This window comes from Rhinopithecus roxellana, chromosome 12 (assembly GCF_007565055.1).
Source record: "Rhinopithecus roxellana isolate Shanxi Qingling chromosome 12, ASM756505v1, whole genome shotgun sequence".
Lineage (NCBI taxonomy): Eukaryota > Metazoa > Chordata > Mammalia > Primates > Cercopithecidae > Rhinopithecus > Rhinopithecus roxellana.
The window spans coordinates 110,630,921-110,658,576 of record NC_044560.1 but is presented as its reverse complement, the minus strand read 5'-3'; the positions used below and the strand labels follow the sequence as shown (position 1 = coordinate 110,658,576).

The 27,656-nt window shown below is 52.2% G+C and overlaps 2 protein-coding genes and 1 long non-coding RNA gene across 3 annotated transcripts; 1 reads left to right on the top strand and 2 right to left on the bottom strand.

The window, feature by feature from the left end:
- Positions 1–167: 167 nt before the first annotated feature.
- On the bottom strand, positions 168–5,486 carry ACP4 (acid phosphatase 4). The gene is made up of 11 exons (XM_010369563.2): positions 5,376–5,486; positions 5,203–5,307; positions 5,041–5,127; positions 3,791–3,937; positions 3,429–3,527; positions 3,260–3,355; positions 1,824–1,956; positions 1,670–1,752; positions 744–868; positions 361–539; positions 168–283 (listed from the first exon to the last, which is right to left on the bottom strand). The coding sequence occupies exons 1-11, from the start codon at positions 5,484–5,486 to the stop codon at positions 168–170; spliced, it is 1,281 nt and encodes a 426-aa protein (XP_010367865.1).
- LOC115892118 lies at positions 5,388–10,987 on the top strand. The gene is made up of 4 exons (XR_004052009.1): positions 5,388–6,302; positions 8,800–8,864; positions 10,209–10,268; positions 10,386–10,987. It is a non-coding gene; the product is annotated as an uncharacterized LOC115892118 (long non-coding RNA).
- Positions 10,988–25,504: 14,517 nt separating this feature from the next.
- Positions 25,505–26,969, bottom strand: GPR32 (G protein-coupled receptor 32). The gene has a single exon (XM_010369619.2). The coding sequence runs from the start codon at positions 26,835–26,837 to the stop codon at positions 25,728–25,730; it is 1,110 nt and encodes a 369-aa protein (XP_010367921.2). The 5' UTR covers positions 26,838–26,969; the 3' UTR covers positions 25,505–25,727.
- Positions 26,970–27,656: the final 687 nt, after the last annotated feature.

Below are 27,656 nucleotides of genomic sequence, written 5' to 3'. Positions count from 1 at the left end.
CACAGACGCGCATATAAGCACGCAAACTGGTTTCCAGGCCAGACACCACCCAGCCCTCATTCCCCACGCACAAAGGCGCACAGTAAGTCACGGAAGCCAGAGCAGCTAGTGAGCATACGTGTTGGGGTCCAGTGTCAGCTGGGGGTAGGGAAACCCTGGTTTCTGGCTCACACGGGGTCCCCCAAGGCCCGCAGGCACCCTGGTCTCCAGGCCAGCAGGCCCAGCCCCAGGCTGAGTGCCACCAACACAGCTACAGCTCCGGCCAGCAGGGGCACCACTGGAGCTGCAGAGAGAACATGCGGGATGTGAGTTTCAGGGCTTAGAACCCTCCACTCCCACCCCAGCACAGAGGACTGTCACCTTGGGGGATGGCAGCCTCATAGGGGCCGTGGCAGGAGACCCCATGGGCCGGAGGCCGGGCCGAGGCAGTCAGCTGGTAAAAGCGGCGTAGTGGACAGGGCCCTGGGCACCCGGGGAGACTGAGAGGCAGGGGCAGGTGGGCGGAGTCATTGCGGTAGAAGAGGGAGATGGTGACATTCCTGGAGAGAGAGGACACAGTGGCACCTCCTCCCTCCCGTCATTGATCTTAAAACCTGGAGAAACGGGCTTTTGACTCCCACCTGTTATCCTCCCAGCACCATGCCATGCAGTTCCCTGCCCCGCCATGCCTTCTGCCTAGCACATCACACCTTGCTTTGAGAGTTGTGTCCCGCCCATCTCCCTGGGCACCATCCCATCCTCACCCTCCATCTTTGTCAGGATCCCTCAGGTGCCTCCGGAACTCAAAGCCGAGGCAGGCAGCATATGGCGGGGTGTGTCCATCATAGAGGCCCAGGGCCCCCTGGAGGGCCAGCAGGGTGCTGTCATGCTGCAGGTGGACCCGAGGGGTGAGATGACACTTCTCTCTGGAGGCCTCCTTTCTCCTGAACACTAGACTTGTGCATCCAGATGTCCCCCAGCCTTCATGGAACCAACCCCCCCAAACTTGCTCCTCCCTCCCTCTCACCCTGAAGGCAGTACCAACAGTTACAGTGGCCATTTAATAAAGATTGCTCAAATAGGTGCAAAATATGATTGGACTAAGCAGCCTGTCTCCTCTGGAAGGACAGACTGCTTAGTCCAATATTTTCTTTTTCTATTTTTTGAGATGGAGTCTCACTCTGTCCCCCAGGCTGGAGTGCAGTGGCCGGATCTCGGCTCACTGCAAGCTCCACCTCCCGGGTTTACGCCATTCTCCTGCCTCAGCCTCCCAAGTAGCTGGGATTACAGGCGCCCGCCACCTCGCCTGGCTAGTTTTTTGTATTTTTTAGTAGAGACGGGGGTTTCACCATGTTAGCCAGGATGGTCTCGATCTCCTGACCTCGTGATCCGCCCGTCTCGGCCTCCCAAAGTGCTGGGATTACAGGCTTGAGCCACCGTGCCCGGCCAATATTTTATTAATGAAAACAAGGAATTATCTTTAATTCATAAATTCTTCCTCCCGTAACACCATCACCTCCCTCTTTCCAGACTAATGATATAGCCCAAGAGTATACAGGCTTTGGAGATACAGGCTACCCAAGGCAATGGACTGGGGTCCATTGGGACCACAGGCTCTTCCTCACCCAGATCGCTGTCACCCTCATCCCTGTGCCTCAGTGTCATATGGCACTGCTTCCCAAGGACTCACAGCTGAGTACATGACCATCTTGAGGGGCAGCCCCAGGCGCTGGACCCGGGAGAAGTTTGCAAGGATAGCATTCAGCAGGATCCCTGAGGATGGGAAAAAAGAGCTTAGAATCTCCCAGAGGTAGGCACCCCAGCCTCCCGGCCCCACGCCTCACCCCCTGTCAACTGGGCCTTCTCTGCTGCCCGGGGTGGGCCCACGTGGGCTCCAATATCCAAAGCTGAGATCTGGGCAAGGGTCCGCAGGACATCTGGAGAGGCCCAGGCTGGTAGTGGAAGACCATGGGCTTGCTGTGGGGAGACGGGAAGAGAAGACTGACGGACCATCCTGAGCCCTCGAGTTTGCCTTTGGCCCCGTGGGCCTGTGCTGCCCCCTGCTCTTTTGAGTCCCCCATGGGCTGGATCTGGATCAGGCTGGGAAATCATGAATGTGGACAGCAGTGTGGGGTTTTTTTTTGAGACGGAGCCTTGCTCCATCACCCAGGCTAGAGTGCAGTGGCACGATCTCGGCTCACTGCAATCCTCGCCTCCCGGGTTCAAGTGATTCTCCTGCCTCAGCCTCGCGAGTAGCTGTGATTACAAGTGTGTGCCACCATGCCCAGCTAATTTTTGTATTTTTAGTAGAGATGGGGTTTTACCATGTTGGCCAGGCTGGTCTCGAACTCCTGACCTCAGGTGATCCACCTGCCTCGGCCTCCCAAAGTGGTGGGATTACAGGCGTGAGCCACTGCATCCGGCCAACAGCGATCATTAATTAGTAATAGACATTGTCATTCTACAGCCCAGAAGGCTTTATCTGAAACCCCTGGGACCAGAGGGGTTTCACAGCTCAGACATTCTGGACTTCAGAAAGATCTGATGGTGCTGACACCACACAGCAGGGAACACACAGCAAGGGCTGGGGCAGCCCCCTTAGTCACACACATCGCTGCTCCCACCCTGTGATTTTGAACATTCCGTGAGCTGGAGCAAGCAAAGACTAGCAAGAGTACTAGCTAGGTGTGGTGGCTCGCGCCTGTAATCCCAGCGCTTGGGGAGGCAAAAGGATTGTTTGAGCCCAGGAGTTCCTGGGCAACATAGTGAGACCCCATCTCTGCAAAAAAAAAAAAAAAACAAAAAAAACAAAAAAAAAAAAAATTTTTTTTTTTTTTTTTTAATTAGCCAGGCATGGTGGTGTGCACCTGCCTCAGCTACTTGGAAGGCTGAGGCAGGAGGATTCCTATAGCCAGGGAGATGGAGGCTGCAGTGAGTTATGATAATGCACTCTAGCCTGAGTGACAGCGAGACCCTATTTCAGGTCAGCTCCCGCTGCCCAGGTTTTGGGTTTTCTGATTACAGGACTGTGGGGAGGAATTGCCAAATGTGTAGCCTCAAACCCTGGCGAGGCCTTCACTGTGTGCCAGGCGTTTAACCATTTGAATCCTCACGGCGTCCTGGGGAGGTGTTGATACCCGTGTTGCCATCCCCACTGTGCAGATGGGAAAACTGAGGCACAGAGTTAACTAAATGCATGAGAGAACAGGGCTAGTGAGTAGCAAGCTGAGATGGGGAACAGTTGTCCTTAAACCGTTGGCTGGGAAGGGGCGGGGCTCACCTGGCACATGAGTGTGTCCAGAACCTTCCATGCCCTGCGCAGTGGCTCTCCAACCAGCGACAGCCCCGTGAAGTTCTCCAGGCGAGTCAGGAAGCCCTGGATGCACAGGGCTGGGTGAGCCCTGGCCGGTCCCCTGTGCCTCGCCCCACCCCGCCACCGCCCTGCTCACCGTCCAGCCCTCCAGGGCCTCCTGGTACTCGGTGGCCTCGGTGGCCTCCCGCAGCAGCTCGTGGTATCTGGGACAGCTGCGCATGGGGAACCTTAGCAGCTGGGGAGAACTGAGGCTCAGAGAGGACAGCCACGTGCCTTGGGTCTCACAGCGGGTTGGGGGAACCCGGACTCTCTGGCCCTGCATCTGTCGCAGTTTCTTCCAGATCCAGAAGAGCAGCGTGGGCCCGGGCTCACGCTGGTCTGGACAGACCGGCTCGAGGACAGCCTTGCTTCTCAGAGCTAGCTCAGGTGGCCAGACCCAGAGCTGCCTCTCTCTCCACCCGCTCCCTCCCTCACCACACCTGGGTCCAGCGCCCTGACCTTGTCCTCAGCCACAGGCACCGTGTGCACGGGGATCGGCCTCCAGTAGGCCTCGGGGCTCCCTGGAGCAGCCTCGGGAAACAGCCCGGCAAGGTTGGCCTGCGCGCTCTCCAGTGTGCGGTCAAAGTCCGTGCTGCGGATGTACACCTGGAACGGGGTGGAGAGAGGGCAGGTGGGGGGTCGTGGTTGGGGTCAGAGGTCAGCTGTGGTGGCAAATCAGAAGCCTCAGATTCAGTTTGGAGTAGGGGTCAGACACTGAGAATTATGTGGCCTTCAATGTTGGAAGTTGGGATCAAGGGTCCAGAGGTTAATGTCAGGAGCCGTTGGGCTGGACGTCCTAAACTGGACAGCCATGTTGGATTTAGGGGGTCAATTGAGTCAATGAGGGTCAAAAAGGAAGATCAGAATCGGTGGAGGCTGGAGGTTAGAGGTCAAGTTTAGGAGGGCAGCGTGGAGGCTTGGTGTCAGAGTTCAATACGTGTTCATCAGAGGTCAGGAGGACTGTCTGTAACTGGGGGATGTCAGAAGACATAGGAGGAGACAAAAGAGGTAGGTCAGAATTGACAAAGTGTAGAGGTTAAAGGTTAGAGGTCAGGAGGGCAAGTTACGTCAATAAGGGTCAAAGATCGAAATCAAGTTTGGGGTCAAATGTCAGAGGCCAGAGGTCTGATTGGAGTCAACGGGACTAGAAAACAGAGATGCGGCCGGGCGCGGTGGCTCAAGCCTGTAATCCCAGCACTTTGGGAGGCCGAGACGGGCGGATCACAAGGTCAGGAGATCGAGACCATCCTGGCTAATACGGTGAAACCCCGTCTCTACTAAAGAATATAAAAAACTAGCCGGGCGACGAGGCGGGCGCCTGTAGTCCCAGCTACTTGGGAGGCGGAGGCAGGAGAATGGCGTGAACCTGGGAGGCGGAGCTTGCAGTGAGCTGAGATCCGGCCACCGCACTCCAGCCTGGGCAACAGAGCCAGACTCCGTCTCAAAAAAAGAAAAAAGAAAACAGAGATGGAGGCCAAATAATAAAGTCAGAGTTGATGGAGGTCAGAGGTTGAGATGTGACAGGTTGAGATGGAGTCAGAAGTCAGTGTGGGTTAGTCAGTGTATGGGGGGTCAGAGATTAGAGGTAGAGGGCAAGTCAGGTTGATGGAGGTCAAAGGCCAGAGGTGGAGGCCCAAAGAGAGTGTTGTAGTCAGTGGAGGTCAAAGGTGGAAGGTCAGGGGACCAGGTGGGGGTCACTATGGCAGTACCTCCTCCCGCCGGTACTCGGGACTCAGGAAGGCCTCATAGCGGCTCCTCAGGAATCGGCCCAGCTCCAGCTGCTGGCGGACCCCCTCCTGGGGACAGAACAGCCTTAGTCTACCCCTCTCCACCCCTCCTACCCTTGCCCTCACCTCCCACTCACTTCTCACCCTGGTCAGCTGGCCCAGGCCTCGTGGCCACAGGGTGGAGGCCACCTGCTTGTGTGGGTCCGTGGGGTAGGAGGCCAGCGGGGCCCGGTCGCCATGGCGGAATACCTGGGGACAGGACTGGTCAGGGCTAGCCCTGAGGGAGCTGAGGGCAGGCCGGGGCGGGGGCGCCTCACCAGAGCCACGAACACCAGAGGTCCTTCTGGCAGGGCCCGGGGTGGCAGCAGCAGCAGCAGCAGGAGCAGGAGAGGTCCAGCAGGGTGGCCCCAAAACCCCAGCCCGGCCATTTCCACCCAGCCCAGACGCTGAGCTCAGCCCACTGTCTGGGCCGCAGTCCCGCCTGTCCCAGCCCTGCACTCAGCACCCCCATTATAGCAGGCCCTGGCACGCTTCCCCAGGGGCCACAGATCCCATCCCCCAGCGCCTCTGCCAGTCTTTGATTAACCCGTTTCATCTTCGTTTCATCTTCACTGCTGCCCCAGCAGACGCTTGATGTGCTTGTCATCATCCCCATTGTGCCGATGGGGAAACTGAGGCACAGAAGGGTTCTGTAACTTGCCCAAGAAAACACTGAGGTTTCTCAGACAAAGCTGCGATTTGAACCCAGGTGCCTTTAACCTGGATGCAGACTTGGAAAGAGACCCTCACCCCGCATTGTTCATCTCAGCCACAGCCTTGACCTCCTGAGTCAGAGAGGTCGACGGTAGTAACCATGTGCTTGATTTTCTGTGCTTTGATGCTTTGACACCAGGGGCCATGCTATTCATTAGAAGGACTGCCCCTCCCGGGGTTACCAGTTCCTGGAAATAGTCACGGACTGGCCCAGGCGCATGCCTCTTCTGTACAAACCAGCCAACCCAGAGCCCACACCCCAACCACCCGGGCCACCATCCACCTGCCCTGATCACCTGGGGCAGGGTACTGGACAACTCAGGACAGCCCCTGTGCCCCAGAGCCTGCTTAAATGGCTGAACCAGCCACTCTTTACCCTACCTTATCCCACAGAAAACACAAAGAAGCTGCTTGCTTCAGGTCTGTCTCCCGGGCACCCCTAGTGCCTCCCCATGTGGCCCCCGTGGCATGCTCCCTCCTCTGGAGAAACTGTGAGTATAACAAGTCATCTTTCTTTCTTTCTCTTTTCTTTCTTTCTTTTTATTTTATTTTATTTATTTTATTTTATTTTTTTGAGACGTAGTCTTACTCTGTTGCCCAGGCTGGAGTGCAGTGACACGATCTCAGCTTGCTGCAACCTCCACCTCCCAGGTTCAAGAGATCCTCCTGCCTCAGCCCCCCTAGTGGCTGGAATTACAGGCATGTGCCACCATGGCCAGCCAATTTTTGTTTTTGTTTTTTTTTTAGTGGAGATGGGTTTTCACCATGTTGACCAGGCTGGTCTCGAACTCCTGACCTCAGGTGATCCAGTCACCTCGGCTTCCCAAAGTGCTGGGATTACAGGCGTGAGCCACCGTGCCCAGCCAACAAGTCGTCTTTCAGTGGCAATCGTCTGCTGCTCAGGCGGCCTTACCGTCCCACAATGCTGATAAAATCTACACTTCTCAGCACCATCTGGGGCTGGCTGGCTCTCCTGCCTCACTGTGCACAGTCAGCCTCCAGTCCTGTCCTGTTTTTTTTGTTTTTGAGACAGAGTTTGTATTGCCCAGACTGGTCTTAAACTCCTGGGCTCAAGCAGTTCTCCCACCTTAGCCTCTCAAAGTGCTGGGATTACAGGTGTGAGCTCCTGCACCAGTTACGAAAGTTTTGTGAATCTCTCTCTCTCCCGTACTTGAAATACGGTAGAGGCCCCTGGAATAAAGAAGTAGAAGAGCTGGAGGCTTAAGCCAGACCAGGAGCTGGCAGCTCACACCTGTAATACCAGAACTTTGGGAGGCCAAGGTGGGAGGATTGCTTGAGGCCAGGAGTTCAAGACCAGCCTGGCCAACATGGAGAGACCCCCCCCCCGCCCCACCCTGACTCCATCTCTATAAAAAATAAACAAAAATTAGCCAGGCATGGTATGGTGGCGTGTGCCTGTAGTCCCAACTACTCGAGAGACTGAGATGGGAGGATCATGTGAGTCCAGGAATTTGAGGCTTTCAGTGAGCTATAATCACACCTTTGCACTCCAGCCTGGACAACAGAGTAAGACCCTGTCTCTAAAAAAATAGAAAAGAGGCCGGGCGCAGTGGCTCAAGCCTGTAATCCCAGCACTTTGGGAGGCCGAGACGGGCGAATCACGAGGTCAGGAGATCGAGACCATCCTGGCGAACACGGTGAAACCCCGACTCTACTAAAAATACAAAAAACTAGCCGGGCAAGGTGGCGGGCGCCTGTAGTCCCAGCTACTCGGGAGGCTGAGGCAGGAAAATGGCGGGAACCTGGGAGGCGGAGCTTGCAGTGAGCTGAGATCCGGTCACTGCACTCCAGCCTGGGCAACAGAGCGAGACTCCGTCTCAAAAAAAAAAAAAAAAAAATAGAAAAGAGAAAAAAAAAAACCCTGAAGCAAAATTAAGAAACTAGAAACCATGTTCTAGCCCCTGGAGATGTCAGCACTTTAATATCTACTGATGTATTGGCTGCTGTGACAGGTTACCACTCAGTGGCTTAAAACGACACACATTCCCTTACAGTTCGGGAGGTCGGAAGTCTGCAATCAATGTAACTGGGCCAGGCATGGTGGCTGACACCTGTAATTCTGTCACTTTCTGAGGCCAAAGTGGGCAGATCAATTGGGTCCAGGAGTTTCAGACCAGCTTGGGCAACATGGTGAAACCCCGTCTCTACTAAAAATACCAAAAAACTAACCAGGTATAGTGGCACACGCCTGTAGTCCCAGCCACTTGTCGCTTGAGCCCGAAGTTGAGGCTGCAGTGAGCCCTGATTCTGTCACTCCACTCCATCCTAGGCGACAGAGTGAAACCTGATGTTTAAATGCAGTTTTTCATATATGTAATTCTTACCAAAATGAGATCATACAGAACCTACAATTTTGTAACCTGCGTCTTCAGTTAACCTTTTCTTCTCCTTGGCAATAGTGCTTTGGTCTTGTCTGATACCCACTCCCTGTTCAAATGTCCCTCCATTTCTCCCCAAAGAGACTTTGTTTTGTTTTGTTTTTTGAGACAGGGTCTCACTCTGTCACACGGGCTGGAGGGCAGTGGTATGATCTCGGCTCACTGCAGCCTCTGCCTCCTGAGTTCTGGTGATTTTTGTGCCTGAGCCTCCTGAGTAGCTGGGACTATAGGTGCACACCACCACACCTGGCTAATTTGTGTATTTTTAGTAGAGACAGGGTTTCGCCACGCTGCCCAGGCTGGTCTCAAACTTCTGGCTTCAAGCCATCCTCCTGCCTCAGTCTCCCACCCGAAGAGCCTTTATAACTTGTTTGTCTAAACCAAAACCTGGTCCAGGATCACCCATCAAAGCTCGTCCTGTGTCTCTTAACGGATTTTTTCAAATATAGCAAGGCCACTTGCTTTTGTTTTGCATTGTGGCGTGGATTTGTTGGAGAGACGGTGCCCCTTGCTCTGCAGAATGTGTTGCCTTCTGGAATTTTCTGGGTAGTGCCCTGAGGTATTGTTTTACAATCCGTGTTATTCATAGGAGCAGTGTTGTACAACCGTGACCACTGAATCAGCAAATAAGGACCCACTGCTTCATGAATACAAGTATGTATTTTTCTATGTATTTATTTTTATTTATTTATTATTTTTTTTTGTGATGGAGTCTCACTCTGTTGCCCAGGCTGGAGTGCAGTGGCGTGATCTCGGCTCAGTGTAACCTCCTCCGCCCGGGGTTCAAGTGTTGCCCATGCCTCAGCCTCCTAAGTAGCTGGGACTACAGGTGCACACCACCACACCCGGCTAATTCTTTTGTTTTTTTAGTAGAGATGGGGTTTCACCGTGTTGGCGAGGCTGGTCTCAAACTCCTGACCTCAAGTGATCCTCCCACCCTGGCCTCCCAAAGTGCTGGGATTACAGGCGTGAGCCACCGCACCTGGCCTATATTTATATATATTTAAAGAGATGGGGTCTTACTATGTTGCCCAGGCTGGTCTCGAACTCCTGGGCTCAAGCGATTCTCCTGTCTCACTTGCCCAAAGTGTTGGGATTACAGACATGAGACACCGCACCCAACCCTATATATGTGTGTATATATATAGTACATATATATGTACACACACACGCACGTATTTCCCCAATAAGTGTTCACAGTTGTACAGCATAACTACCAAAAATAGCAAGACTCTATCTGCCAGAAATAATGCAAATAGCTACCTGAATAGCCAGATTGTATAGTCTCCTTTTTTTGGTGGTAGTGATAGGTAAATAGATACCTCACACATGCATGTATCGCATGTATTTTATTTTATTTTATTTTTTAGTTGTAGTTGTGGAGACAGGATCTCACTCTATTGCCCAGGCTGGAGTGCAGTGGTGTGATCTTGGCTCATGGCAACCTCGACCTCCTAAGCCCAGGTGATCCTCCCATCTGGAGGAGGAAATTTTGCCTGGGTGTCCTCAACTGTTCTCCTGGCCTGCAGGCTCCTGCTGTGAGATATTTCTATGCGCAGAACTGACCCGGTCCCTCCCCTGCTCTCAACCCTCCCATGGCTCCCCAGCACCCTCCGGGGAAAAACCCAGACGCCTCAGTATGGTGTTCCAGGTTCAGGCTCTCCAGTCTCACGTGTCCCGATGTCACGTTCAGATGCCGTGTGTGGCGGGCCACACCAGGGTCTGTCTCTGCCCTGTGCCTCTGCCGGAATGCCCTTCCCCCATTGCCCTGGCCACCATTCTTGTTGCTCTGACAACCCCCTCTTGGGGTTCCAGTGGCTTCTCCCCTCTCTGGCTTAGAGGCCCAGGAAAGGGAGAGAAGACCAAGCAAGGGGTGGCTGGAATCCCAAGGCCATGAACTTTCAGGAAGTGAGGAGGGGTCTGGCAGGGAAGGGAGGCCTGGGCCGGGGCAGAGGGCAGGGAGGGGAAGGGTCCTGACCTCTGATCTCCTCCCCCCAGAATGTGACCCTGGCCATGGCCGTGTTCACCATCCTGACCTCCCTCTACTTCTTCAACAAGGTGAGCAGGAGGAGGGTGGAGGTGGGGGCTGAGTCTCTGTCTCCCTGGTCTGTTTTGTCATCTTGGTCTCTCTTTCTCTCCCACGTCTCTGTATATCTCCCTGTTTTCCTCTCTCAGGCTCAGCAGTGAGAAGACGCAGGACCTCCCTACCCAAAAGCCCTGCCTCTGCCGGGACCATCGCTCTGAGGCCGAATAAATGTAACTGAATCTGCACATCCTGCTCCCCCGCCCACTGCCCCTGCGGCCAGCCTCGGGCCTGCATCACACTTGGGGACTCCGTGTTTCAGGAGGGACGGGGTAGAGGTCCGGACTTCAGAGTCTGAGATAGGAGAGTGGTGAGGGCCCACCCTCTCAGGTTTGAGGCTAGGAGCTGGGAGTCTGAGTTGGGTTTTGAGGGATGAGTAGGAGTCTGTCTGGGGCATTCCAAGAAGAGGAAGAACATTTCAACTCTGGGTGTAAGGGCACAGAGGGAAGAAAGAGCAGGGCAGATTCAGCGCCTGGCACCAACACAGGCTGCTGTGTACTTCAGATTTGTTATTTCCCTCTGATCCCCCGATTTCTTCTCCATCAGACAAAGGCAAAAAGCTTTGTCCAATGGGCCCCAGAAAACCACAGCCAGGGCAGCCTGCGATCCAAGATGTGAATGCACTTGTCACATCAGCTGCAGCAGGCTTTAGTTATCATTATCTCCATCACTGTCATACTGTATCAACACATCTTCCTCTTTTTTTTTTTCTTTTTGAGATGAAATCTCACTCTGTTGCCCAGGCTGGAGTGCAGTGGTATGATCATAGCTCACTGCAACCCTGAACTCCCGGGCTCGAGCGATCCTCCTGCCTCGGCCTCCTGAGTAGCTGAGACTGTAGGTGTTCACCACCATGCCCAGCTAACTTTTATTAATTTTTTTAGAGACAGGGTCTCACCATGTTGCCCAAGCTGGCCTCTAACTCCTGACCTCAAGCAATCCTTCTACCTCAGCCTCCCAAAGTGTTGGAATCATAGGTGTGAGCCACTGTGCTCAGTCTCTTTTCTTAACAAGCTCCTATTTAACCTTCAACACCCACCAGCAATGTCCCTTCCTATAAAAGTGTGCAGACTCACCCCCATAGCCAGTTCCTTAGCAGTCCCCTTGCATAGTGCCCTTCCGCAACCCCCTGCCTCTATCTCCAGCATCCTCAGGTCAATGCCCTGGGGGACACTTCATCCTTCAGCTGCATTTCACCTACCTTCTCATGTAGGCAAAAGCAATTTCATTTCAGCTCAATATCTGAAAAGACAGCTTTGGAGTAGGGTTGACTGTGCATGCTAGGTTTTCCTGGAAAAGCTCAACAAATTTCCTTCTTTCCTTTATTCCTTCCTCCCTCCCTCTCTTCCTCCCTCCCCTCCCCTTCCCCTCCCCCCCTCTCCTTCCCTCCCTTCCTTCCCTCCTTCCTTCCTTCTGAGACAGAGTTTTGCTCTTGTCTCCCAGGCTGGAGTGCAATGGTGTAATCTCAGCTCACCGCAACCTCCGCCTCCCAGGTTCAAGCAATTCTCCTGCCTCAGCCTCCCGAGTAGCTGGGATTACAGGCATGCACCACCACGCCCGGCTAATTTTGTGTTTTTAGTAGAGATGGGGGTTTCTCCATGTTGGTCAGGCTGGTCTCGAACTCCCAACATCAGGTGATCCACCCGCCTCGGCCTCCCAAAGTACTGGAATTACAGGCGTGAACCACCGCGCCCAGCCTCACAAATTTCATTTCATTTTATTTGAGATGGAGTCTTGCTCTGTTAAACCCAGGCTGGAGTGCAATAGCGCGATCTCAGCCCACTGCAACTTCCACCTCCCAGATTCAAGCAATTATCCTGCCTCAGCCTTCCAAGTAGCTGGGACTACAGGCACCTGCCACCACGCCTGGCTAAGTTTTGTATTTTTAGTGGAGACAGGGTTTCAGTATGTTGGCCAGGCTGGTCTTGAACTCCTGACTTAGTGATCCGCCCGCCTCAGCCTCCCAAAGTGCTGGGATTACAGGTGTGAGCCACAGCGCTTGGCCACAAATTTCAGTAATAAACAGATTCATAGTCGCACTATAATTTTATCTCAAATTAATAGAATTTTTGTGGATCACCAACATTTTGGGCCAATGTTTTAGCATCAGTGGCAACAGCGCCCTCCTGAAGTCCTCAAAAGCTTCCGATTTGGAGGCGGGCTTTACTTTCGAGTTATTGGCTGCAAAACTCCGAATAGCCACACAGCGGCGGTGTTGCACTATGTTCTCAACCAGAAATTGGCTGCCTTAAGGGTTGAGCGCAAGAAATAAACGTTAGTTTTGGCAAAACCACAATTGTTTGCCTGTCTGTCTGTTTGTCTGTTTGTCTGTGTCTGCATTATTTGCTCAGCCAGAAATTGGTTGCCTTAAGGGTTGAGCGCAAGCAATAAACGTCGGTTTTGGCAAAACCACAATTGTTTTTCTGTCTGTTTTTGAGACAGAGTCTCGCTCAAAACGACAATTTTTTGAGACCTGGGGGGTTCCTGGCTGCTTCCTTCCTCCTCCCTGCCTGGGCTTCCTCCCCCGCTGGACCCTCACCCCAGCCTTCTCTCTCTCTCCTCCAGTCCTCAGAGGGGTCCTCCTGTACCCAGAGCTGACCCTGTCCCTTTCTCCTCATGGCCCTCCAGTGGCCCTGAATTCCAGGCCCTCCACTGAGCATTGGAGGCTGCAAGTAACCTGACCCCCTCCAGGCTTTAAAAAAAAAAAAATCTCACCCACCTTCCATGCCCACCCTGGTGTATTCTTGGCCACAGTGAACTCGAAGATAGTCCCATGTTTGCACTGCTGGGGCCCAGCCTGGAATGCCCTTTCCCATGTCTTTGTTTGTTAGAGACCGAGTTTCACTCTGTCGCCCAGGCTGGAGTGCAGTGGCGCAATCTCGGCTCACTGCAAGCTCCGCCTCCCGGGTTCACGCCATTCTCCTGCCTCAGCCTCCCCAGGAGCTGGGACTACAGGCGCCTGCCACCACGCCCAGCTAATGTTTTTGTATTTTTAGTAGAGATGCGGTTTCACTGTGTTAACCAGGATGGTCTCCATCTCTTGACCTCATGATCTGCCCACCTTGGCCTCCCAAAGTGCTGGGATTACAGGCGTGAGCCACCGCGCCCTCCTTTTTTTTTTTTCACCTCAGCCTCCCTAGCAGCAGGGACCACAGGTGCACGCCACTATGCTTGGCTAATTTTTTTTTTTTTTCAGTAGAGATGAGGTCTTTCTATGTTGCCCAGGCTGGTCTTGAACTCTTGGCCTCAAACACTCCTCCCACCATGGTCTCCCAAAGTGTTGGGATTACAGGCATAAGTCACAGCACCCCCATCACCACTAACAAATACTGACAGCAAAGCTGGTCTTTGCATTTCGCCGCCCCCCGCCCCCTCGGTTTCTCTTCTGCACCCCAGGGTTTGAACCACTCAGTGCTGCCTTTCTCAGTCCTCTGGGAGCTATCAAGGTTGTATTTTCTTTTCTTTTCTTTTTCTTTTTCTTTTTTTTTTTAAAAGATGGAATCTTGCTCTGTCGCCCAGGCTGGAGTGCAGTGGCACAATCTCAGCTCACTGCAACCTCCACTTCCCGGGTTCAAGCGATTCTTCTGCCTCAGCCTCCTAAGTAGCTGGGATGACAGGTGCTGTCACACCTGGATAATTTTTTTTTTATTTCTTTTTTCTTTTCTTTTTCTTTCTTTTATTTTTATTTTTATTTATTTATTTATTTATTTTGAGATGGAGTCTTGCTTTGTCACCCAGGCTGGAGTGCAGTGGTGAGATCTTGGATCACTGCAACCTCCACCTCCCGGGTTCAAGTGATTCTCCTGCCTCAGTCTCCCGAGTAGCTGGGATTACAGGTGCGTGCCACCACACTTGGCTGATTTTCCTATTTTTAGTAGAGACGGGGTTTCACCATGTTGGCCGGGATGGTCTTGAACTCCTTAACTCAGGTGATCCACCTGCCTCGGCCCCCCAAAAGTGCTGGGATTACAGGCGTGAGCCACCGTGCTCACATTTTTTTTTTTTTTCTTTTGTATTTCTGGTAGAGACGGGGTTTCATCATGTTGGCCAGGCTGGTCTCGAACTCCTGACCTCAAGTGATCCACCCACCTCAGCCTCCCAAAGGGCTGGGATTATAGACGTGAGCCACTGTGCCCAGCCCAAGGTTGTATTTTCACAACCACAGATAGATGGGTCTCAGCCCAGCTGCCCGCAGAAGTCCCTGGGGAGGTTTTGAAATTCCCAGAGCCAAGCTCCACCCTGGACCACTTAAACTGCAAGGTCTGGGGATGGGGCCCGGACATCGATTTTATGTTAAAAGCTCTCCCTGGAGATTCTGCTGTGCAGCCAGGGTCAACAGCCCTCCCTGTAATGCGTTCCCAGAAGACGAAGAGGTCGATTTTCCTCTTCCTGCAGCTGAGCGCATTTCAGAGGGAGCTCCGTGGATACATCAAAGATTCAAAACATGGGGCCAAATTTACCTTTCAGTTTGGAAACATTCAGGAGCTTGACACTGAAGGAAGGTGAAGCACATTGTTCCCCAGGGCAGAGGGCCTGGGGCGCACGGTCAGAAGGCACTTGCATATTTCACAACGGACTCCTTCCGGAGCCAGAAAAGCTGGCGGCCCGCTCCTGTCCCTCATTCTGTCTCACGTGCGGGGACCAGCAAGCTCTGTTTGCACACAACTTCTGACTTCAGCACTGGCTGTTCCACATCTCAGGAACTGCTCAGTCCTGGGACAGCCACAGCGGGTGGTCACCCTTGTTCCACTTGCCAAATTCCTAGGCCACGTCTGCGTTGCAGGTTTTCCCTGCCTCTCGCTCTCTCAAGGCTGGCTCTCTCCTCTCTCAGTCTCTGTCGTTCTGTCTGTGTGTCACTGTGTCTGTCCTGTTCAGTGGTGATTCCCCTCTTCTCCTGTTCCTCCAGCACGGGTTCTATGTCCGCCTCTCACTAGAGTGCTCCGTGTTTCTGTCTCTCACAGAGTCTTGGCCTCTTTGGCCTTTCTGTGTCCCACTTGCCCCTCACAGCAGCCTGGCCGGTCTCTCCCCTCCCCGCTGTGCCTCTGTGTGTCTCCCTTCCAGCCACATCGCTCCTGCTCCCAGCGTCGCCTCTTCCGTCTTACTGCTTTCTCTCCGGGTCTCTCCCTGCCTCTCTGGGGCTCTGTTCCTCTCTCTCTGGGTCTCTGTCCCCCTCTCTCTGTGTCTTTGTCCCCCTCTCTCTGGGTCTCTGTCCCCCTCTCTCTGTTTTTGTCCCCCTCTCTCTGGGTCTTTGTCCCCCTCTCTCTGGGTCTCTATCCTCCTGTCTCTGGGTCTCTGTCCCCCTGTCTCTGTGGCTCTGTCCCCCTCTCTCTGTGTCTCTGTCCCCCTCTCTCTATGGGTCTCTGTCCTCCTCCCTGCTCCTCCATCTCTCTCTGCCTCCCTACCCTACCCATCATCTCTGTCTTCCCTCAGCTCAGAGTCTCGCATCCGGAGGTTGACATGGGGGGCTGCCCCCTCCCCACCCACCCTTCCTGACTCCCCAGGAATTTTCCTTCAGGTCCTCACAGGTCGGCGAGGGCCCCATCCCCTGTGCCCACTGCCACCTGTGGATCTTCAGACCCTCCCCCTTGGCGGGACCAGAGGGCCTGGTCCCCACCCATGTAGAGTAGAGGGTTGAGGCAGTTGCAGGCCCCCGCCAGGGTGAACCCAGAGGTCTGAGCAACACCCACAGGTCCCCCAGTTCCAGCCCGGCCTCCCCTGCGCCCAGCAGCCTCAGCGGCACCAGCAGGTAGAAAGGAAACCAGCAGAAAAACAGCATGGGCCCCGATACCGCCGGCACGCCCAGCAGCTCCAGCTACCCCGTGAGCCAAACACCAGCTGATGATCTGGAAACAGACCAGGAGGAAGAAGAGGCTAAAGCCCAAAGATGAGAAAGATGCAGAACCTTAGCTGGTGCTCCAGAGTAGAGATGGCCAGGACTGCTGACAGAGCACTGTACTAGGAGTCCACAGATGGCCCACCCTCTGGCCTTTACCTTACTTCAGCCCCCTGTGCCACCCAATTCCTCACGCAGCTTTCTGAGCCCAGTTTTCTCAGGTAGGGGAGGACCAGGGCTCCTTCAGCAATTTGGGAGTGAGGAACACAGCGCGCCGTAGACATCACCACACTGGATCCTCCCAAAGGGCTCCCTCAGGCCTCCTCCCTGTTCCTCAGTACACCCAACACTCTCCCACCTCTCAGCCCTTGCACCTGCCTGGAGTACCCTTCCTTATGGAACCCCCTGGCTGCCTCACATCGTTCAAGTCTCTGCTCAAAGGCGGCTTTTTATGTTTTTGTTTTTGTTTTGTTTTGTTTTTGAGACAGAGTCTCGCTCTCTCGCCCAGGCCGGAGTGCAATGGCACGATCTCGGCTCACTGCAGCCTCTACTTCCCGGGTTCAAGCGATTCTCCTGTGTCAGCCTCCCGAGTAGCTGGGATTACAGGCGTGCACCACCACGCCCAGCTAATTTTTTAAAAATTATTATTATTTTTTTTATTTTTAGTAGGGATGGGGTTTCACCATGTTGGCCAGGCTGGTCTTAAACGCCTGGCCTCAGGTGATCCACCCGCCTCGGCCTCCCAAAGTGTTGGGATTACAGGCGTGAGCCACTGCATTCGGCCAAAGGCGGCCTTCTCTGAGAAACCTTCCATGACCACCCTGTGTAAAGTGGCAGCTCCTCAGTACCTGCTGGCCCTTTAACCCTCCTTTTCTCCCCTTCAGAGCACTTCTGATCCTGCATTGTTTGACATTTCTGTATGGTGTTGTCTGTCTGCATCCCTGCCTCCTCCCGATGCTTTAACATAGAGACTTTGTGAGAGCAGGCCGGGCGCAGGGGCTCACACCTGTAATCCCAACACTTTGGGAGGCAGGTGGATCACCTGAGGTCAGGAGTTCAAGACCAGCCTGGCCAATACAGTGAAACCCCCATTTCTACGAAAAATACAGAAATTAGCCGGGCATGGTGGCGCACACCTGTAATCCCAGCTACTCGGGAGCCTGACACAGGAGAATCACTTGAACCCAGGAGATAGAGGTTGTAGTAAGCCAAGATTATGCCACTGCACTCCAGCCTGGGCAACAGAGAGAGACTCTGTCTCAAAAATAATAATATAAATAAATAAATAAATAAATAAATAAATAAATAAATAAAAGGTACAATTAGTTTCCTCTTCCTGCTGTAACGAATTACCTTAAATTTAGTAGTGGTCAGAAGTCCTAAGTAGGTCTTTCTGGGCTTTAAAGGAGAATCTGTTTCCTTTCTTTTCCTAGGTCCTAGAGGATATCCACATTTCCTGGCTCAAGGCCCCACCCACATTTCCAAGGCTCAAAGTCCCTTCCTGTATCTTCTTTTTATTTGTGATGGAATCTCGCTCTGTTGCCCAGGCTGTAGTCAGTGGCATGATCTTGGCTCATTGCAACCTCCACTTCCTGGGTTCAAGTGATTCTCCTGCCTCAGCCTCCCAAGTAGGTGGGATTACAGGTCTGTACCACCACGCCCGGCTTATTTTTGTATTTTTAGTGGAGACAGGGTTTCATCATGCTGGCCAAGCTGGTCTCGAACTCCTGACCTCAGGTGATCCACCCACCTTGGCCTCCCAAAGTGCTGGGATTACAGGCGTGAGCCACCACACCTGGCCTCTTCCTGCATCTTCAAAGCCATCTAGGTAGGATCTTCACATCTCTCCCTCACTCTCACTCGTGTGCCTCCCTCTTCCACTTAAAACAACTTTGTCCGATCTGTGGCCCACAGGCTGCATGTGGTCCAGGAAAACATTAGTAAGGCTTCTTAAAACATGAGTTTTTTTGTAATTTTTTTTTAGCTCATCAGCTATTGTGTTAGTGTATTTTGTGTGGCCCAAGACATTTCTTCTTCCAGTGTGGCACAGGGAAGCCAAAAGATTGGACACCCCTGACTTAAGCCCTGTGATTATATTAGGCCTACTTGGATAACCCAGGCTAATCTCCCTATGTGAAGAAAGCAATCTTAATTCCATTGGCAACTTTAATTTCCCTTTGCCACGTGATATGACACAGTCACAGGTTCTGGGGATTAGGATGTGGACATTTTTGTGGCCGTTAATCCACCTACCACAATGGGCATGGGGACCCTCCCTCAGTCCCACCCATTCATTGAGTCAGTGATGTTTACTGAGCACAGCTCTCAACCGGAAACTGTTTCAGGTACAAACTGGATGGAAAATCCCTGCTCTTATTTTATTTATTTATTTTTTTGAGACAGAGTCTCGCTCCATCAGCCAGGCTGGAGTACAGTGGCACAATCATAGCTCACTGCAACCTCAGTCTCCCAGGTTCAAGCGATTCTCCTGCCTCAGTCTCCCGAGTAGCTGGGACTGAGGCGCGCGCCACCACACCTGGCTAATTTTTGTATTTTTAGTATAAGAGATAGAGTTTCACCGTGTTGGCCAGGCTGGTCTCGAACTCCTGACCTCAAGTGATCTATCCACCTTGGCCTCCCAAAGTGCTGGGATTACAGGCGTGAGCCACCGCACTGGGCCACTGAGGTGTTTTTGAGATCAGGCTCTGGGTCTGACTCCTCTGGGGGTCCCCAGGACCCACGACCACAATGGGAGTCACACAGGGACCCCCATTTTCAAAGGAGTGAATCACTGACACTTAGTAAACCCAGATCAGTCAGCGTGAGAGTGTATATGTGCAAGGGGGCATCGTTCAGCACTGGGCTCATCCCAGACGCGAGGAACACAGCAGCAAAGCGAACAGACAAAAATCCCCCACCATGGTGGGGAGACAGCAGGTGCGGCTGTCACTCCCCCGCCTTTTCCTTTTATTCCACGTGAACAAGAACGGAAACCAGGAAACCCACAGCACATCTGGTGGTGCGTGGGGAAAGACCCGGGCTCTGGACTCCCGCGGTTCTACATTCCAGTCTCGGTCCTGACATCCCCGTCCTGGCTGGAACCTTGGCCCCCAGGAGCTGCTGTGTCCCAGCAGAGCCGCCGTGAGCATTGGAGATGACAGGGTTGCCCGTCAACAGGAGCAGAACCTACAACTTTGCAGCCACGCGGGAAGGTTTCGGGCTCACGGGGCTGGGAAGGTGTCGGGAGGTGAGGATTCCCATGACAGCTATTTTCCGACACTTGATGACAGTCTGTCTGTCTCCTACGGCTGGGAATATCTCAAACCAGGCCACGATGGGGGCGCCGCCTCCCCTCCCGTATTGCCTGAGAGAAACAGAGGTAGTGATTAAGAGCGCGTAATTACCTCTCCTGCCTGGGAGGTGAATGTCTTTCTGTGAAATCATTCCGTTCAGAATTGTCTGCCCCCAGGTTGCGAGCTCTCTGAGGGCAGAGACTCCATTCTTTTCAGGCACGTTCAAATCCCCAGGGTGGCAGAGATTTGCACCGACTATGAGCTCAGCCAACACTTGTTAGGGACAAGGTATAGCAAGGAGGCAGAGGCTACTGTAGGCTCTTAAGGACAGAGAGTGTCAGCCTGCCCTGAAATGTCAGTTTCTCCCCTGCAATGTTAGCCTCTCCCACTGAATGTTAGCACCCTTATTTGAATGTTAGCCCCTCCCCCTGAAGGTCAATTTCTCCCCTGCAATGTTAGCTCCCCCCACGAAATGTCCATTTCTCCCCTGAGATGTTAGCTCCTCCCCACGAAATGTCCATTTCTCCCGTGCAGTTAGCTCTTCCCCTCTGAAATGTCAATTTCTCTCCTGCGATGTTAGCTCCTCCCCTCTGAAATGTCAATTTCTCTCCTGCGATGTTAGCTCCTCCCCTCTGAAATGTCAATTTCTCTCCTGCGATTTAGCTCCTCCTCTCTGAAATGTCAATTTCTCTCCTGCGATGTTAGCCCCTCCTTATTGTTAGCTCCTCCCCCTAGAATGCCCATTTCTCCCCATGGATTGTCAGTTCCTCCCCTTGGCATGTTACCTCCTCCCTCATAAAGGTTGGCCCCTTCTTTATTGCCTGAAACAGAGGTAGTGATTAACAGCAAGCAATTACCCTAAAATGTTAGAAACAGAGGTAGTGATTAACAGTGTGTAATTGTACTAAAAATATTAGCCCCTCCTCCTGAAATGTTAGCTCCTCCCCCTGGGATGTTAGTCCCTCCCCTCTGAATGTCAATTTCTTTCCCTGGAATATCAGTTTCTCCCCTTGGAATTTTAGCCCCTTCTCCTGAAGTTATCCACTCCCCCTAAATACTAGCCCCTCTCCCTTAAATGTTAGCCCCTCCCCCTGGCATGTCAGTGCTACCCACTAGAATGCCAGTCCTTCAAATGTAGGTATCTTTGTCTTCTCTGCCTTTCTCCCACGCCAAAAACAGTGACCTTCACCAGGCAGGTGCTCGGTAAACATAACTGGATGGGTTAATGGAGTCAGACGGGTCAAGTTCCCATCCTACACTTACTTGCTTTGTGACCACCTTCTTCTTCTTCTTCCTCCTCCTCCTCCTCCTCCTCCTCTTCTTCTTCTTCTTCTTCTTCCTCTTTTTTTTAAGACAGAGTCTCGCTCTGTCGCCCAGGCTGGAGTGCAATGGCGCTATCTCGACTCACTGCAGCCTCAGCCTTCTGGGTTCAAGCGATTCTCATGCCTCGGCCTCCAGCATAGCTGGCATTACAGGCATGCACCACTACACCCAGCCAATGTTTGTATTTTTAGCAGAGACGGGGGTTTCATCGTGTTGGCCAGGCTGGGTCTCGAACTCCTGACCTCAGGTGATCCGCCCTCCTCAGCCTTCCAAAGAACTGGAATTACAGGCGTGAGCCACCGTGTCCGGTCAGCTGTGTGACCTTCGGGAAATGACTTTACCTCTCTGAGCCTCGAGTTTCCTCCTCTGTACAACGGGAATAATCGCAGCACCGCCCTCAGGGTTGTGATGCTGACTTTGGGAGTTCACACGTTTAGAAAGCTCTGGACAGCGCCTGGTACTTAGGTCACGATCAATACCTGTGAGCTGTCATTAGTTAAGGGATGAAGGCGTGAATCGCAGTCTTCGGCTGTCTTAGCAATTCTATTGGATATGGATTTTTAGTCCCTGTTTGGCAGAGTATAATCCAGAGGCTTAACTCACCTTCCACGACTCTCTCTCGCCAAGGCTGCCCAGGAAAATGCCAGATCCTCTCAAGCACGGAGCCGTGCCCAGCTCCCACGCGCTCCCTGAGACTCAAACCCACCTCTACCACCGCACCTGGCTCTGCCCCAGACCACGTCTCCCCAGGGAGAATCCTGTAGCCGGCTGTAAAAACCGCAGAGCCTCCTTGGAAGAATGCTGAACTGCATTCATTAGAAAATCAATGCAAATTAAAAACCTCCCCGGGATCCCACTTTTCTCCTCTGAGAAGGCAAAGATCAAAGAGGCTGACTTGGTGGTTGCTGCGTTGGCGAAGCGTGGGAAACAGGCTTGCAGAGCGCTCGTGGCGGCGTCTGCGACATCCAACACGCCCTCTGACCCGGCAGTTCCTCAGGAGGAATTTATGCAACAGAGGATGATACTGATCACAGCAAACACATCGCACCTCCTCCGTGCCAGGCACGGAGCCAAGCGCCCCACCCACGGCAACGCAAGTAATCCTCACAGCGACCCTCTCAGGGAGCTACTGCCATTATCCCCATTTTACATTGGTGGAAACTGAGGCACGGGGAGTGGGAAGCAACTTGTGTCCCATTGTGCTCTTCTGCCTTCTTGAAGCATTCACAAAAGTACACAAACACAAAATGTAAAAGGATATTATTGTTGGTTGTGTGTGTGTGTACCTGTGTGCGCACATGAGACAGAGAGCATGGAAAAGAGAATTTTTCCTTTCAAAGAACCAGCTTCTTACCATTGTCCACAATTTTTTACTTTAAATTAATTCCGTCTAATCTCTATGAATGTTTTCTTTCAACTTTTAGTGCACTATTTTATAGTATTTTTTTTTCTTCTTCCTGAATTGTTTGCTTTGCTAATTTCCTCTCGGACTTCTCTCTCTCTCTCTCTCTCTCTCTCTCTCTCTCCTAATTAAAATTTAAAGGTTGGGTGCAGTGTAATTTCACTGTAATTTCACTCACGCCTGTAATTTCAACACTTTGGGAGGCCAAGGTGGGAGGATGGCTTGAGCTTAGGTGTTTGAGATAGCCTTGGTAACATAGCAAGACCCCATCTCTACCAATAAATAAATAAATAAAACAAATAGCTGGGCATGGTGGAGATACTGGGGAGGCTGAGGTGGGAGGATCACTTGAGCCTGGGAGGTTGAGGCTACAGTGAGCGATGGTGCCACCAGACTCCAGCCTGGGTGACAGAGTGAGACCCTGTCTCAAAAAAACAAATAAACAAACAAATAAATAAGCTATAGATTTTCTTCTGAGCACAGCTTTGGCCCCATCTCATAGGATTTTTAAAAAATATTTTATTTATTTATTTATTTATTTTTGAGACAGAGTCTCACTCTGTCACCCAGGCTGGAGTGCAGTGGCATGATCTTGGCTCACTGCAAGCTCCATCTTCCAGGTTCATGCCATTCTCCTGCTTCAGCCTCCCGAGTAGCTGGGACTACAGGAACCTGCCACCACGCCTGGCTAATTTTTTCGTATTTTTAGTAGAGATGGGGTTTCACCGTGTTAGCCAGGATGGTCTCGATCTCCTGACCTCATGATCCGCCCATCTCAGCCTCCCATAGTGTTGGGATCACAAGCATAAGCCACCACGCCCAGCCCAAGTTTTTTAAAAAAATATATACTACTTTTCCCAGTTTATTTATTTTTAATCAGATCCACTAGTCAACAGAATAGGTAGGTCTCTCTCTCTCTCTCTCTCTCTCACACACACATACACACACACACACACACACACAGAGAGAGAGAGAATGAGAGAGAGGGAGACTCACTATGTCACCAGGCTGGAGTGCAGTGGCACGATCTCAGCTCATTGCAACCTCCACAGCCCAGGCTTAAGTGATCCTCCTATCTCAGCCTCCCAAGTAGCCAGTACTACAGGCATGTGTCACCATGCCAATCTCTTGTAAAGACAGGGTATCACCATGTTGCCCAGGCTGTTCTCGAATTCCTGGGCTCAAGCAATCCTCCCTGCTCAGCCTCCCAAAGGTGTTAATTTTTTTTTAAGGTGCCTCTGTGTTTCCTGGCACTCAGTCACTGTGTCACTTAATCCTCTCTTCACCCAGAAGATGGAAACACTTGCTTCTATTTTATAGACTTGGGGCAACCGAGGCTCTGAGAGGTAGAGTTCTCAGGGCAAGGCAGAGCTGCTGCTTTTTTTTTTGAGACAGTCTCAGTCACCCAGCCTGGAGTGCAGTGACAAGATCTTGCCTCACTGCAACCTCTGTCTCCCGGGTTCAAGCGATTCTCCTGCCTCAGTCTCCCGAGTAGCTGGGATTACAGGTGTCTTCCACCACGCCCGGCTAGTTTGTGTATATTTACTAGAGACATAGCTCGTATCATCCTGCAGGCTGGTTTTTTCATGTGACGGTTGGAGAGGATTCCAAGAGTGAGGGAAGTATGAGGCAGAGGCTCAGAACTTTGCACAAGGTGACTACCACTCAAGCTACCGGTCAAAAAGCAAGTCACGAGCCTGGCCTAGATTCAAGGTGTGAGGAAAGAGACCCCACTCCTTGACGGGAAAATCTGAAAAGTGACATTGCCAAGGAGCACATATGCAGAACGGGGGCCATTTGTGTAATCTGCCACAGCAGCCCTGATGGAAAGCTACCGTGTCCCCAGGGAGTCTCTAGGCCGGCCCTGAGATGCTTACACCCAGGTTGTGAAAAGGGAGGTTTCAAATCCTAGCTCATTGAAGCCACTGTTATTTCATGTCTCTCCTGCAACAGCTGAATCTACCCCTTAACTATTCATTATGCTGCCAACCTCTGGAACTTGTGTAAAATGACTTAATAAATTTCCTTATTGTTGAAGCCAGTTGGAGTTAGGTTTTCTGTTACTTAAAACACCCCAAAACCAAACTGATGCATGTGAAGAATACTCCTTTCTGGGGATTGAAGTCGTAGTGGTCCCTGGTCACAACAGGCCATTCCTTTGGCTCTAGGTTGAGGCAAAAGGCAAATGTCATGCAATCCAGAAGCTGTCACACCACTTGCTCATGATTCAAAGAAGTAGTTCTGTCCAGGTACGGTGGCTCATGCCTATAATTCCAGCACTTTGGGAAGCCGAGGTAGGCGGATCACTCAAGGTCAGGATTTTGAGACCAGCCTGGCCAACATGCAGAAACCCCATCTCTACTAAAAATACATAATTAGCCTGGCATGGCAGCACATTGCCAGCTACTCAGGAGGCTGAGGTAAGAGGATCACTTGAGACTGGGAGACTGAGGTGGCAGTGAGCTGTGATCACGCCACTGCACTCCAGCCTGGGCAACAGAGCAAGACCCTACTAGAAAAATAAAACAGGTTATGTTTTTAAGCCTCTAAATGTGGAGGGGTTTTGTTACACAGCAAGAGCTAACTGGTACATCTGCACTCTGGACAATAGAATGGGGGAAATGTGGAAATGGAGGGCAGGCCCCTTCCATTTAAAGGCACTTCAAGGAAGTTACATTGATTGCTGCCACTTACATCCTATTGGTCAGAAAGCAGTCACATGGTTGGACCCACATGCAAAGGATACTGGGAAATGTAGTCTTTCCTTTTTTCTAGTTAATCACGTGCCTAATTAGAACACAGGAGTTTTACTACTTAGAAAGAGGAGGCCAGGTGCTGTGGCTCACACCTGTAATCCCAGCAGTTTGGGGAGCGGAGGCTGGAGGATCACTTGAACTCAGGAGTTTGAGACCAACCTGGGCAACATGATGAAACTCCACGTCTACAAATTACCCAGGTAGCACATGTCTATAGTCCCAGCTACTAGGCGGAGTGGGGCGTGGGGAGTGCTGAGGCAGGAGAATGGCTTGAGCCCTGAACGTCAAGGCTACAGTGAGCCGAGATTGTGCCACTGCGCTCCAGCCTGGGTGACAAAATCAGACCCCGTCTTCAAAAAATAAAAAAAGAAAAAGAAAGGGAAGAATGGGCCAGGCACAGTGACTCACGCCCGTAATCCTAGCCCTTTGGGAGGCCAAGGCAGGCAGATCACAAGGTCAGGAGATCAAGACCATCCTGGCCAACATGGTTAAACCCCGTCTCTACTAAAAAAATACACAAAAATTATCAGGGCGTGGTGGCACGTGCCTGTAATTCCAGCTACTCGGGAGGCTGGGGCAGAATTGCTTGAACGAGAAAGTCGGAGGTTGCCGGGAGCCGAGATCACACCACTGCCCTCCAGCCTGGCAACAGAGCAAGACTCTATCTCAAAAAAAAGGGGGAGGAGGGGGAAGAATGGACACTGGGGAATAAGTAGCTGTCTCTACCACAGAGCTTTAGTTGAGGGGTTGCTGGAAGACTTCCTGAAGGAAGAGGCAGGATTTGGCAGGGTTTTAGAAGCCAGTCAAGGTAAGAGGCCACAAGCAAACTAAGAAAGACGGCTTCCAGCTTCCAGCTGAAGGCTTCCATCGTTCCCGGGGGGCTTTGCTGCGGGGACAGGATGACTGAGAAACTCCTCTCCAAACGCCCTGGCCAGGGCAGAAGGCAAAGACTGGAAAAACTTTTCTTGGAAATCTCTGCCGATGAAGACGTAGAGGAAGGGGTTGAGGCTGCTGTTGACACAGCCCAAGGCAAAGCCAGCCTGAAGGATGAGCAGCATCCGGGGGTGGTAGAGTTCCTTGAGCATCACCCGTCGCCACAGATGGACCAACAGCACCACGTTAAACGGGGACCAACAGATAAAGGAAGCGCTCACCAGCACCAGCAGCAGCCTCTTGGGCCGGTTGGCTTGGACCCAGCCGTCCGGCAAGAGCTTGGCCCAGATGAGGTGGGCGCAGGTGCCTATGATTGCTAAGGGCCCAAGGAAGCCCAGCAGGAAGTGGCCAGTGCTGCCTATAATGTGGCTCTCCACGACCCCTTCAATCCAAATCTGGGCAGTCTCATTCTCCGAGTTGAACTCCAAGTAGCAGTGCGTACAGCCATTCCATTTTCTGGTTGTCCGGAATTTCATGTGTGCAGAGCACAAGACAGCGGCCAGGAGCCACACCCCAAAGGCCAACCAGCTCACCCGCTGCACGGTGCGGTGGTTCAGGGCCCAGACAGGGTAGAGGACAGAGATGCAACGGTCCACAGAGATGAGGACAAGGAGGCAGTTACTGGCAAAGTAGCCGAGGAACACAAAGGTGATGTAGAGTTTGCAGGCCCACTCTCCGAGGAGCCACTGCTTGGAAGCAATATAGTACATGGCAATGGGCAGGGACAGTGAGAGCATGAAATCAGCAAGGGCCAGGTGGAAGAAGCAGACGGTGGAGACCGTGCGGGCCATGCGGAAGACAGTCATCCCCAGCACCAGCCCATTGCCCAGCACTCCGACGACAAAGGACGCTGACAGGACAGCCACGGTCAGCGGGCGGAGGGACCCCACCTCCTCAGACAGGCATCTGGAAGCATTCATCTTCCTGGAACAAGAGTGATCACGTGTCAGGGCCCCAGATTGCCTGTCACTGCAGTCCCTGGTCCCCTCTGCGACCCCTCTCATGATTTATTTCTCCATTTGATACCTTTTATGGAATTATTATTATTATTCTTTTAGACACAGGGTCACGTTCTGTCACCCAGGCTGGAGTGCAAAGGTACGATCACGGGTCACTGCAGCCTCTGACTCCTAGGCTCAAGAGATCCTCCCACCTCAGCCTCCTGGAGTAGCTGGGACTACAGATACTTACCCCCATGCCCTGCTAATTTTTTTAATTATTTTTATTTTTATTTTATGGGATGCAATCTTGCTCTGTCTCCCAGGCTGGAATGCAGTAGCCTGATCTCAGCTCACTGCAACCGCCACCTACCAGGTTTAAGCAATTCTGCTGCCTCAGCCTCCCAAGTAGCTGGAACTACAGGCACACGCCACCACGCCTGGCTAATTTTTGTGTTTTCAGTAGAGATGGGGTTTTATGATTTTGGCCAGGCTGGTCTCCAACTCCTGACCTCATGATCCGCCCACCTCAACCTCCAAAATGCTAGGATTACAGGTGTGAGCCACTGTGCCCGGCCTTAATTTTCTTTTTTGTAGAGGTCTTGCTGTGTTGCCTAGGCTGGTCTTCAACTCCTGGCTTCAAGTGATCCTCCCACTTTGGCCTCCCAGAATGCTGGGAGTACAAGTGTGAATGTGTGAGCCATTCAGCCCAGCTTGAATGCTTTTATGACCCAATAATACTGTTCTCTTTTCTTTTACTTCTTCTTTTTTTTTTTTTTTTTTTTTTTTGAGACAGAGTCTCGCTGTGTTACCCAGGCTGGAGTGCAACGGCAGGATCTCAGCTCACTGGACACAATAACATTGTTTTAAGTACCAGAGATAACT